This window comes from Podarcis filfolensis, assembly GCF_964270895.1.
Source record: "Podarcis filfolensis genome assembly, chromosome: 11".
Taxonomy (NCBI): domain Eukaryota; kingdom Metazoa; phylum Chordata; class Lepidosauria; order Squamata; family Lacertidae; genus Podarcis; species Podarcis filfolensis.
The window spans coordinates 49,112,583-49,125,675 of NC_139613.1; the positions used below are offsets into that span (position 1 = coordinate 49,112,583).

A 13,093-nucleotide genomic window follows, 5' to 3' on the forward strand; every position below is an offset into this window, starting at 1 on the left:
GGTTTGATCCAGCAGGGATCTTCTTATATTCTTATGTTCTTGATATTAAAGGCACATGGGTATTATGTAATCTCATTGACACATTAGATGTGTGTGGCCTGATCCTGAAGGGAATTAGAATCTATGAATGAGTCTCACTGCAGATTATGAAATTTGTGGATAAGATTGGTGAGAACATCATCTGTGAGTCTCTTGGATGCTACCCATTTATAGTTGCAGGAAACATGGTTTAATTGAAATAAAATATGATATCTGGCATAGGACATAACCCTCTTACTTGTTACTGAATCTTACATAAATACACACACATACTATGTGCAGTTTAGGGTAAAAATATTTAGCAGAAATGGGAAATGTAATAAGAAGTACACTATATTATCAGCAGACAGTAACAAATGTGGGTGAGAGAGATACAAGATACAGATGTCAAACAATGATGTTATGTTGTCACTGTTTGTTTTACTTGTGGGTTGTGGTGGCCTCAGACTATACAGTGTGTATGTACATTGTTGAAAGGGAATAATATGTTGAAAGAATATTATTTCACGAGCTGTGTGGAGAAAGCCATTAGGGAATTTTAATTATTGAGGTCTCTGGAAATACAAGCATTCTGGGACTTTTGTGGAAACAAGCTATTAAAGTTTCACGCCGCCATAATCCAAGTCCATATGACAGGCATGAGCTAAGAGGTAGGGTTTTGCCAGAGTGGGGCAGTGTCAGAGAAAGGACAAAAACACACACTGGGCTGAACCAGGCGACAGCCATTTTATTTACTGTATTCATGAACTTTGCATTGTGCGAGAAGGGATTGTTCAGCATTGCTTACAACCTGCCTGTTAACAATGGAACCACCAAGATGGCCTTCTGGCTAGTCCAGAAGGCAGAAGTCAACAAATAGTATTAACTGCTCAGGCACTTCCACCTACTTGGAAGTACAGTGGTACCATGGTTCCCAAACGCCTTGGCACTCAAACAACTTGGAACCCAAACAGTGCAAACAGGTAAGTGTTCCAGTTTGCAAACTTTTTTGGGAAGCCAAACGTGCTCCTTTTTGAGTGCCACACTCCGTTTTGAGTGTTACACTGAGGTCTGTCTGTTTTTGCTATTTATTTTGTGTTTTTGTATTTGCTGCTCTTTTGTTTTGTTTTTGTGACTGTGTGGAACCCAGTTCAGCTACTGACTGATTGATTGTGTGACTGCAGTACATTGTTTATTGCTTTCATTTTATGGATCAGTGGTCCCATTAGAGAGTAAAATTCATGTTAAATTGCTGTTTTAGGGGTTGTTCTTAAAAGTCTGGAACGGATTAATCCATTTTGCATTACTTCCTATGGCAGGCATAGGCAAACTCGGCCGTCCAGATGTTTTGGGACTACAGTGGTCAGGGATGATGGGAATTGTCCCAAAACATCTGGTGGGCCGAGTTTGCCTATGTGCATTCTGTGGGAAAGTGTGCCTTGGTTTTGGAACGCTTTGGTTTTGGAACGGACTTCCAGAACGGATTAAGTTTGAGAACCAAGGTACCACTGTATGTCTGGCCACCAGATTGTTGTCATTGTGACTAATATATGAGCTGAATGCCCTGCAGTCCCTATGGTATCTTTTCAGATCAGGCTGTTATTGATGCTCCAGACACAGACCAGAAAGAAAAGCAGATTCATGAAAATATTTCATGAAGTGTGAAGGTTCCCCGCTTACCCCCTGTCTTCACCCCCACCTATGTTTTTTGGCTCCATGGAGTCAGCATCGGCGACAACCCCTTCAGTTTCTCTGCTTGACCTGGGAACCATCCAACTCAGGGGAGATTCAATAAATTAATATTGGCTGATTCAATAAGAAGACAACAGTGCAAAGCACACAGTAAAAAAATATATATTTAGGTTCCAGAGGTTCAGTCTAGAGACACTGACAGAATGAGAGGCAAATGTGATTCTAAAACTTCATAAACAAGAAGAGGAAATCAGGCATGAACACTGTTGTATTTCTTTAAAACAAATCTTTTGTGTTTGTTGATTACGAACATCACATGGAATATTTCATCTTGTAATTAGGTTATGTGGAAGCATTGGTGATACCTGCAGGGGCAAGAAGAATCAAGGTTGTGGAAGAAAAACCTGCTCACAGTTACTTAGGTGAGTTGTGTTTTGTTTGTAATTGCAATACGTACTTGACAAAAAAGATGGAAAACTTTATTCCTTTTTAAAAAATTATTCTTTGTAGATTCAAAACAGAAACTGTGAGTGTGGAATACGCCCCAGTTCAAATGTCACACTGGGGTCACTAAATAGCTTTAGGCAAGTAATTACTTTCCGGATGGAGAACCTGTGGCCTTTCAGATGATTTTGGACTCCTATTAGCCCCAGTCAGCCCCCGGCGAACTTTAGAACAATAACATATTGTGGTCCACAAGGAGGTAGACCTTCCCTCTCGCATGTCCATTTTCTTTACTGAAAACCCAAAATCAAAGAAATTAAATCCAAATGAACAAAGTGCAGGTAAAAGATTTTCAGAAGACAGAAATGTTTAAAAATTAAATCCAAGGTACGAAAGATAAAAACAGCATTTTTTCCCCCTTGCACATCCTAAACGGTGGTTCTCAAGCTTACTTAGTTGTTGTCGTTGTCGTTGTTTGCAGGCTGTTATCAGTTTGTTTCACAATTGTAATAATTGATTAAAAAACTATAATCTTAAAAAAATTAATTGATACAAGTATCAAAACATACAACTGTGTAAAATCAATAGGTTCCCCCCCCCCCATAAACAAAGGGTTCTGAATTGCTTTTGTAAAATGTGGAAACAATGAAGACTCCGTGGGGCCTGCTGTCTCTTACAATCTATCAAAGGATCAATTCTATTTTGGAAGAGAAAAAATTGCCAGTCAAGAGTCCAAGCTTCAGGTTTAGTTGTAAGTGCTAACGCGATAGGTACAACTGACAGCAACTGAAAGCACATTTTGGAAAATAGCCAGATTTAGGAGTATTAAGGGTTGTCATGCTCAATTGATATTTGCTTATGCCTTGTGGAACTATTTAGAGGAATCTAACTTTGCCAAAGCGGTAGACTGAAAACTGAAAGGTGATACGAGGCAGTTACTCCTTTTTTAGTCACGAAAGCTACAAATCTGTGGATCATTACTTAGGCACAAGCCCCCTTGAAACCAGCAGAGCTTTCTTGCAAATAAGTATGCACGGAATCAATTTGCAAGTCTAATAACCGGGATTAAAATGATACTTTCTGTGGTAGTTAGAATTATTAAAAACGGGCGCACATTATATTCTCTTTAACATAAAAAATTTGAATGAGTGTAGTCCTGTATTTAGCCCATTTTGCACGCTCTCTCTCTCTCTCTCTCTCTCTCTCTCTCTCTCTCACACACACACACACACACACAGAGAGGAACTGATGCTAATTAGAGGCTGGATTTCTAAGGATTTGGACATCCAGTTTGGGTGTGACCCTGGACCTCTTTTCAAGCTTGAAAAGCCCAGGTAGGAATAGTGGTCAAGAGCATTTTCACATACCTGAGGTTGCTGCATTAACAACTTGTTTTTAACTTGTACAAAACGCCTCAAAATCCTTGGTTATTTGGTGACCCGGGAATGCTGTAAATAAAATAAACTGCATCCATGGAATGTCAGATCTGGTCATAATGACATATACCTTAGTTACATCTTGAATGGATTACTCTTATGTGCTGTCTGTGGGATTTGCCTTGAAAAGTGTTCCGAAACTTGAGCTGGTCCAGAACGCCGCAGCCAGACTGTTGACCTGCAGTAGTTATGAAGAATATGTGACTTCTCTGTTACAAGAGAAGTGCTGGCTGCCAACTGGGCTTAATTGAAAATGCTGGTTCATAAAGCCCCAAATTAGTGGAGATCAGATTGTGACATAAACCTGAGGTTTGAAGATTTTCAAGAGAGCTCCTCTACTAGCCAGCCAACAGAATTTTCTGGACTGGGTGTGCTTTATAGGGATGGAAGCCCTCACTCTGTCCAGTTAAAACTATTGATAAGAACTTGTCCAGGAACCTGAGTACAAGACAAAAGGATGTCCCTGAAAAATGCAACACCAATTCTTTCATACTTTTCCTTCTGCAAGCCAGTTCCGATCATCCGCTGCACAGAATGCAGGTGAATTAATGTCTCCAAATTGCCTCCAAATTAATTCCTCTAAAATTAATAGCAAGATTACCCCCATAAATGAGGGGCACTCGCTTTGGCTGCTGCTTTTCTGCTTCTCCCAGCTGTGGTTGCATCTGTAACTTCAGAGAATGGATTGTTGCGCAGCGAAGCAGCAGAAAGATATAGACAATGGCTTGTCCGGAGCAGAGAGCGCTGCAGCAGTGCTTGCCACAAGCAGCTTTTTGGTGACTGCTCCTAAGCTTTGCAACAGCTTCCTCAGGCAGAGCAGATTTAGTCATCCCTCTGCTAGTCTAGCAGCACAGAAAACCCCTGTTTAGATGTATTTTTCACCTGTTTTCAGCACTTTAGTTAGCTGATGCTTTCATGCTGTAATTTTTATCTAGTCTTTATGTGTAGCTGTTTTTACTGATAGGTTTTATTTTGTAATTGTGTACTTTTGCTACTTACTAGTAGAGACTTACTAAACAAAAAGTTTTTTTGCAGTTGGCCCACATATGAGACACACACCAATGGCAAGTGGCTCTGACGCCACTGAGAGGCAGTTAGTCCACACAGCCAGTGACTCTAAACTCATAAGTCTCTATTTATTTTCACTCCACAAGGTAGTACCTTAGAAAAGGTTGGTAGGTTTTTAAACAAGCTTCCTAAGCTTGAGGCCTTTGAGATATTTTGGACTGCAACTCCCAACAACCATGGCCAGCAATCAGGAATGATGGAAACTGAAGTCCAAAACATCTCAAGATCACCAGGTAGGGGGAGCTTGCCTTGATGCAGCTGAATTTCATGATGATAGCTTCCAGGATAAAATCAGCTAAGCAGGTACAAAGAGATGACACTAGACTTGGTTCTAGTTACAAGTAGGTAGCCGTGTTGGTCTGCCGTAGTCAAAACAAAATTTAAAAAATCCTTCCAGTAGCACCTTAGAGACCAACTAAGTTTGTTATTGGTATGAGCTTTCATGTGCATGCAGGTATCTGAAGAAGTGTGCATGCACACAAAAGCTCATACCAATAACAAACTTAGCTAGACTTGGTGACAGTGTCCCAGTATGGAATGCAAGACCAGCTAGAATTTTACCTTTCACATAACTGTGTGTAGATTGCTTTGGTTTGATCACATCCAAAAAAATATTCCCCCCTGGAGTTGAAAAGAATTTGCTTTGACCGTTTTAAAACTGAGGTGTCCCCTTTACAGCTTTTTGGATGTAATGCACATGCCCTTTTTCTCCTTCAAAACCAGAGCATACTTATAGCAGGCCTCGTTATGCAATTTACAAACTGAAAGGCACGGGAAGATTTTGAGTTGCATTGCCCATTTCCCTGAAATGAAGCTATTTGCATATATGACCCACCTGTACAAATTGTGAAGGCTTTGAATGTGGACACTGTTTATGTCAAGATAGTATTGGCTTGTCTGCTGTGAGGGAATGAACTTGGCACTGTATACCATATTTTTTGCTCTATAAGACTCACTTTTCCCCTCCTAAAAAGTAAGGGGAAATGTGTGTGCATCTTATGGAGCGAATGCAGGCTGCACAGCTATCCCAGAAGCCAGAACAGCAAGAGGGATTGCTGCTTTCACTGCGTAGCGATCCCTCTTGCTGGCTTCTGAGATTCAGAATATTTTTTTTCTTCAGAATATTTTCCTTCTGGTGCATCTTATAGAGCAAAAAATACGGTAATTCAAGGGTTTGGGTCTATGTGATTTTTGTGTATATACGGAATCCTTGGAGCTAAATACCCACATAAGGTGCAACTGTCTGATAGGCTAGCTACACTTCCTAAAATATCAGCATTTTGTGCTTTGGGGCTTCATTTGGTAATTGTTCAGAAACAAGATGGCCGTGAAACAACCATGCTGCTGTACTCCTGTACCAAAGATGTCTGTCCATTGCGTGGAGAATAATCTACTTTTATTCAGTGGTTAGTTAGAAGACTTTAAAATGTCAAGATATTACATCAGAAAAAGAAACCTCTTAGAACTGTAACATTACTGGATGCTGCAAGGATGTTTTAGGAATTTTGTGCTATTTGGATTCATTGTACTGTGCCTTAGTGGCATGCGTGATTGTTGGATAATGTAGTTGTATTGCCGCCAGTTGATGGTGCTATTGCCATTGTTTCCCATAGAAACATAACAAAACAGTACAAATATGGATAGGACGGCAGTTGATTGCCAGGAATGACTCACGTTAACATACAACTTTATGAAGAGATTTGGGCAAGGACTGAGCAGTTAAGACACTTTCACATCACGAATGCCAAGCATGGAATTTCAGTGAGAAAGAATGTTTAGGGCAGTCTTGTCCAGAGGATGACATCAAGCCATCAAGTCAAACTTCACATATCTGATTAAGGGGCCTGAGGCATTCAAGATTCACATTACAGAGAGAGAGAGAGAGAAATTGAAGAATTATATATCAGCAATGACAAAGTTGCATATCCCTCAGTTCCTTGAAGTGTATCTGAGTTGACCTCATTAAATGCTTTTGGGGATTGATTGGGCCTGGGAGAGGAAAGAGTCGGCCAAAAAAAGTTATTCCTGGCAGGAAAGATCAAATTAATGTCTATTTGCAAAAGCCACAGTTAAAAATGTCTAGAAATGTAAGTGCTAACATTTAGCACTTCGCAAGAATAGATGAGGTATTTGTACACGTACTAACCACACCAACTTAGATACAAATGAGCGCCATGATCAAAAAGGTTCTTAAGAGCTTTGTGAGCTTTCAAATCCTGCAGCTTATTTATCAAGCTCATCATGTTGATGGCCGGAAGGCTGGATGTACTGCTTTGAGCACAAAGGTGATGGAAAACAGACCATGCTAATTGGGATAATTGCTATTTATCCAAGATATTTGGGTGGAAATGGCCATGGAACAAGTTTAATAGTTCTAGTTTTTTCTTCAACATATCTAGTGGGACAGAACAACTTCCACCAAGTGTAGGATTTTGTTTCTGACAGCAGCTATCCACCTGTCTCTGGGAGGCTAACATCAGAGCACAACTATCCCCAATCTCATAATAATCACTTCCTGTTGCTTGTCCTTTGCTTCTGGGTACATTACTCTGATGCAAACGTGACCTCTGTGGCACAGAACACCTACCAGCTTTGTTCCTATGCTCCAATAATACTCAGGTTAGATTACTGCAGTTCATTGCCCATGGGGCTGCTCTTGAAGACTGTCCGGAAATTAAAGCTAGTGCAAAATTCATCAACCAGACTCATAACAAGGATCCTGTAATCCAAATATATAACACTTATTCTGGCCTGGGTGTGCTGCTTCTGATACATTTCCAGGTGCAATTCAAAGGGCTGGTTTTGCTCTGTAAATATTTACATAGCTTGGGACCCCTGTACTTTACATTTGAACCTGCCTTGCCTGTTAGGTCATCATTGGAGGCCCTCCTGTTACTACAAGAGAGAGGACCTTTTCAGTAGTAACCCCTTTCTATAGAATTTCTCCCCAAGGAGGTTTGCCCGGGGCCAACATTGTTATTCTTTCAGCGCTGGACCAAGAATTTCTTCCACTGCTAGGCATTTAATTGTTAACTTTCTCCCCTGTTGCTTGATAGTTTTTGTTAGTTTGACATCCAAACTGATCCATACTGATCCATACTGATGAAGTTGGGGAAGGATATGTTGAATTGTTGGCAATTAGTTGATAAGCTACCAGAAATTCAATTTTTGTTCTTTATCAGCCACTTTATACCACAAAGATCTCAAGGTGACTTGTGACAAATACAAAGAGTAAAATATAGAAAAGTAATAAGAATTAATCACGTACTATGAATTTATCTAATCTATATAATGTTGGATTTATGAAAGTGAACCTTCTAACACCACTTGACAGAGCTGGTATATGGTGTTCACAAACATTCCAACAGCTCAGGGAACCAAGTTTCCAGACAGTTTCCAGCTCAACGTCTGGGAAGGAAGAAAAAGTTGTCAGTTTGCCTGGGACTGATACCTCACACATGTCCTTGGGACAGGAGTAGCTTTGTGGGGCAGGCTGAAGTCCAAGGAGCTAGGGAAGCAAAGGGCCACCGTGCTTGGCCAAAATGAGCAGAGCAGGCCATGGACTAAGAATCAGAAAACTGATGGATGAGTCAGTGGAATGGAAAGAGCTTGAGGGGGAAAGACAAAGAAGTCGGAGAGTTTACAAAAGGAAAATCTAAAGAGCAAGGAAGGAATTGGACAGCCAAGGGAGGCAGGCTTGGAACTGCGAGCCAGGGAATTTCATGTGGCTGTGATATCAAGACAGCTTGATAAAGTTATTATAACTTATGAGAGTTGCATTGAAGGGAAATTATGTTACTCGTGGAAGACAGAAAACAACTGACTTGAGAGGAGAACAAGGACTACTGCCGTTATGTCCACCCCACCTGTCATCCAGTGTGATCTGTTCAACCACTACCACCATTGACCCTTTCATGCTCCACCTTCTTTTCCCATCCTGATGGCCCAGTTGACCACCACAGCTGTAGAGATAACCATGAGCCCTTCTGTGGGGCATACTTTGGGGCAGGCTATTGAAAGAAGATCTGGGAGCTCTGGGCTTGCAAAGGCCTCACAGCACAGAATAAGTTTGTGATTGGTTTAGCCTAAAAAGCTCTTTCCCCTGATGGAGAGATGTATTAATTGTAGCTTCTGTTGGAGTTCTGTGACCTGATCGTGGTAAGAAGATAATGAGGCACAGGATGAGGTGAATGCAGGAAACTGTGGGTTGTAGCCAACTAACTACTACTCAAAGTAGACCCACTGAAATTAATGGGCATGACTAATTTGGGTCCATTAATGTTAATGGCTTAGTAGAATACAACCCTGAGTTTTATCATAGATTGGAACAAATAAGCCAACCTTATGCTTCTTAAGTTTTCTCCCCCAAAGCCATCTAAGCTACTTGTTATCACCACATCTTTTTTAAGTTAGTAATTTCAAAGCTCTATTGCTCAATAGCTTGTGTTCAAAGCACATTTTAAGATCCAGCTACGTTGGCACAGGAAGTTCACAGAGTGCAGTAATGAGATTCTATTGCATCTTCTTAGCTGCTGCTGTTGTAATTAATTTTAAAATACCATGTTCTAGTGCATTCATGTAACACAAAAAATGAATCTACAATGTATAGTTTGTACTATCCATATTGCATGATTATGAACTAAATCCTGCAGCCCTTTATCTCAACCACTCACTATTTTATTGAACCCTGTCCTAAATATGGAAAGAATTTAGACAAATCTAAATATATGGCTTTTATCATTTATCCCAACTGGGAAACAGATAAAATGTTTTCTTGCTGAGATTTCTTTATTATGCTTATTATTCATAAATAGCTTTGTAACTGAACCAGCGTAGAAAAAAAATATTCTCATAGAACAACTGGAAAATGAACCATTTTCTTCTATACTGTTTCCCAATGTTATCGACAGCTCTCCGAGATGCCGGCAAACAGTCTATTAATAGTGACTGGAAGATAGAACATTCTGGAACATTCAACATTGCTGGTACCACTGTTCATTACGTTAGGAGAGGTCTGTGGGAAAAAATCTCGGCCAAAGGTCCAACCACATCACCTTTGCATTTATTGGTATGGATGACCATTTTAAAACTATTTTATGCTATAATAAATCCTAATGTACTAGGAAATGATGTATAAGTCTGTTTCTGGTCCATATGGATTTTACTTGCATTCATTGATTAGTCTGTTCCATCCCGTTTCTGAGTTAATCTGCCATGGCGATGATCATTTTAAAATCTGTATGAAAATTCGTATTTGACAGTTGTATCCCAGTGTATGCATTTCTAAATGAATTTAATGCTAAAGTGTTCAGTTTTTACACATTTTAGTACATTTTTGAGCTGAGAACAGTACCACAAAATTCAGAGAAATGTTAAATTCAGGGAATCATTATGTAGATTAGGCTGGTTTACTTAAAAATGAAGACCAAACAAAATTCCCTTCCACCCCTGGCAGGCAAACACTCACCATTTTTTGCAGCTAAGTATGGCAATAATCTCTTCAAATGGAGAGATTTGTCAAAGACATATGGATCTATAGTCAGTGTGGGGATTTCTACATAACCTGGACCATTAACTGAAGAATAAACAAGCTGATATCAATTCAAAATTGCTAGCACAAAGCAGCTGGATCGTTTAGGGACACATTATGGATTATAAAACGTTTCCTTCACAACTGCAGATATGCTCAAACCCTGGCAGTGGATAAAAGCTGTTTCTATCTAGTTGTGGTCAAAGAATTTGCAGAACACATTTGCAAAGAACTATTTCCTCTTGAATAATTCTTCCTTAAATTTTGCTGGAGGGAGCTGATCTTTGCAAGTAATTATTCTCCCTTTCAGTGAAAGTGAGGTCCTCCCCCCCCCCCGCCCCCTATGTTTGTGCCTATAATCTTGGAATAGGATGGCAACAAGGCAAAGGGGGTTGAGAAAATGAAAAGTGAAGTTTTCGTTATGGTAATAATCACTGGCTAAACTGGAAGTAGCTTTCCTTGTAACAACACAGTATTGACCAGTATTTGGGTCTAAAAAGAGTGTGTAGTCATGAAGCGAAATTATTCTGTGATTCAAATTTATGATGAAAAATGTATTTCTAAAAATAGAAGCTTACTTGAAGTTTTAAGTCCTTGGGGCAGGAGTTAGCACAATACACTTACGCTATACTATTGCAGTTTTAAAATGACTATTGCAGATAGAATCACTATGACTAAAGTTCTCCTGACATCTTAATGCTGGGTGATCTCCAGTGTTAGTCACACTCAGAGTAGACACATTGAAATCAGTGGACGTATGTCTCTTGATTTCAGTAAGTCTACTCTTTAGTATGGCTTAGCTGGATATTGCCCACTTTTTGCAATGCATACTTTGCTTTTGAGTTGTTGATTTTAACAATGGATGGTGAGTATATGCAGATAAAGCTCTGTCTTCTCCCAGAAAATTCTGTTGATGACCATGGAAATTATTAAAGGGAAATATCCCTTGATCTTAGTCACTGCCTCCTGTTACAGTGATAATGATGATGATGATGATGATGATTAATATCCCGCCCATCTGGCTGGGTTTCCCCAGCCACTCTGGGTGGCTACCAACAAAATATTAAAATACAATAATCTATTAAACATTAAAAGCTTCCCTAAACAGGGCTGCCTTCAGATGTTTTCCAAAAGTCAGGTGTTTATTTCCTTGACATCTGATAGGAGGGTGTTCCATAGGGTGGGTGCCACTACTGAGAAGGCCCTCTGTCTGGTTCCCTGTAACCTCACTTCCCACAGTGAGGGAACCGCCAGAAGGCCCTTGGAGCTGGACCGCAGTGTCTGGGCTGAACATTGGGGGTGTAGAAGCTCCTTCAGGTATACTGGACCGAGGCCATTTAGGGCTTTAAAGGTCAGCACCAACACTTTGAATCAGGCTGATAACTATTACTTACATGAAATGTTCTGTAAGAATAGCCCTTTTCAGAGGTTGCCTGCATCCACAGGCAAAATTTAGCACTGCATGTATAAACCCTCTGATTTTCCCTATGAGAGTTGCCTCAAATGACTTCTGTGAATGTCAGAATGTCCATCAGATGCAAGCCAGTGCTGCATTTCTTCATATTAACAAATGAAGCCACCTTGTACTGATTCAGACCATGGATCTGTCTATCCCAGTACTGTTGGTTGTCGCTGCCAATCACTCTCAAGAGCATCAGGAGAAGGATCTCTTAAGCTGACCGTGATGGGGGATTGAACGTGGAAAAGATGCGTGCAAAGGATTTGCTCTGCCGCAGAGCTTTACCTCTTTCCCCTCAAATGTAGAAATATCACCGTTCTCCAATGTGATATTGAGACACCCCAATTTTTTATTCTGTATATTGCAGGTTCTGCTCTTTCAAGATCAGAATTATGGGCTACACTATGAATACACCATTCCTTTGGACCCTCTGCCTGAGAATCAGAGCTCCAAAGGGTCTGAGCCTCTTTTTATGTGGACACACTCAGGTTGGGAGGACTGCGATGCCGTATGCGGAGGAGGTAATAATTCTCTAAAATCTGTGGTAGGAGCAAAACATTCAGTGGGTTGTGTGAAGCTATGGTGTTGGTGCTGATGCGGTAGGGCTGCCATTATTGCCATTCAGACAATATCATGTCCTGGAAAGTTCAAAATATTTTGCTTATCTTATTGATTTCTCTTTCTTTCTTTCTTTCTTTTTTTAAAAAACTGTTAGATGATACAGGCTGATTTGTTTACTTGGAAATATATTTTTGGAGGGTGTTTTTTAAACTTCACAAAACTGCTAGTTCTTGACCTAAAATTCTAGTTGAAATCCATCGTCTCTAAAACATGCATGGAACTTCGTGAATAAGCATTTGACACTCATTTCTAGGACACAGAATGTTTTTCATGTGTACAGGTAAATGTATAGGTTGCCCCCCTTAATGGAACACTATGCCCAAACCATGGATTAACCCATGCTTTCTGAAGAGAGATTGCAGCTATTTTGTTCTTCCCAAGGCATTTTAGGCATTTCAGCATGGGACAGCAGCTAAAGTCAAGGTTTGGCTTAGAGTGCTATCCATGTCATTCATTGTGATAACACACACCTCGTTCCCTGTGCCCAACAGGTCTTTTGGGTTGTGTTTCTCAGAGGACACTGTCTCATGCTGCATGACAGATGCAGTTTTGAAACTGAAGGGGTGGCCAAAAGCAATTTCTGATATGACAAGAGAACCTGCTGTTCAAAAGAAGAAGTGCAGGAAGTGGTTGTTTGGCCAGCGTTTTTAATCAAAGCAGCTGCCTGAGAGACCATTTTAAAAATAAAAGTGTCAGAGTTTGTCCTGCCCTAAGGTAACAAGAATCTTCAGAACCCCATGTCGCCTCTTCTTCTTAGAGACTTACTAGAGGGACCCTTACTTGCAAAATCTGAGTCAGTGCCAGATTACCAAATAGGCCCCATGC

The 13,093-nt window shown here is 40.3% G+C and overlaps 1 protein-coding gene across 2 annotated transcripts in view; it reads left to right on the forward strand.

Moving 5' to 3' along the window:
• The window catches only part of ADAMTS19 (ADAM metallopeptidase with thrombospondin type 1 motif 19), a 121,256-nt gene that overhangs the window by 85,767 nt on the left and 22,396 nt on the right, over nucleotides 1–13,093 (forward strand). For both annotated transcript variants that reach the window (XM_083576570.1, XM_083576569.1), the window contains exons 16-18: nucleotides 2,052–2,132; nucleotides 9,569–9,726; nucleotides 12,015–12,168. In XM_083576570.1, the coding sequence (XP_083432696.1) occupies nucleotides 2,052–2,132; nucleotides 9,569–9,726; nucleotides 12,015–12,168 (393 nt within the window). The remainder of the gene's footprint in view (nucleotides 1–2,051; nucleotides 2,133–9,568; nucleotides 9,727–12,014; nucleotides 12,169–13,093) is intronic.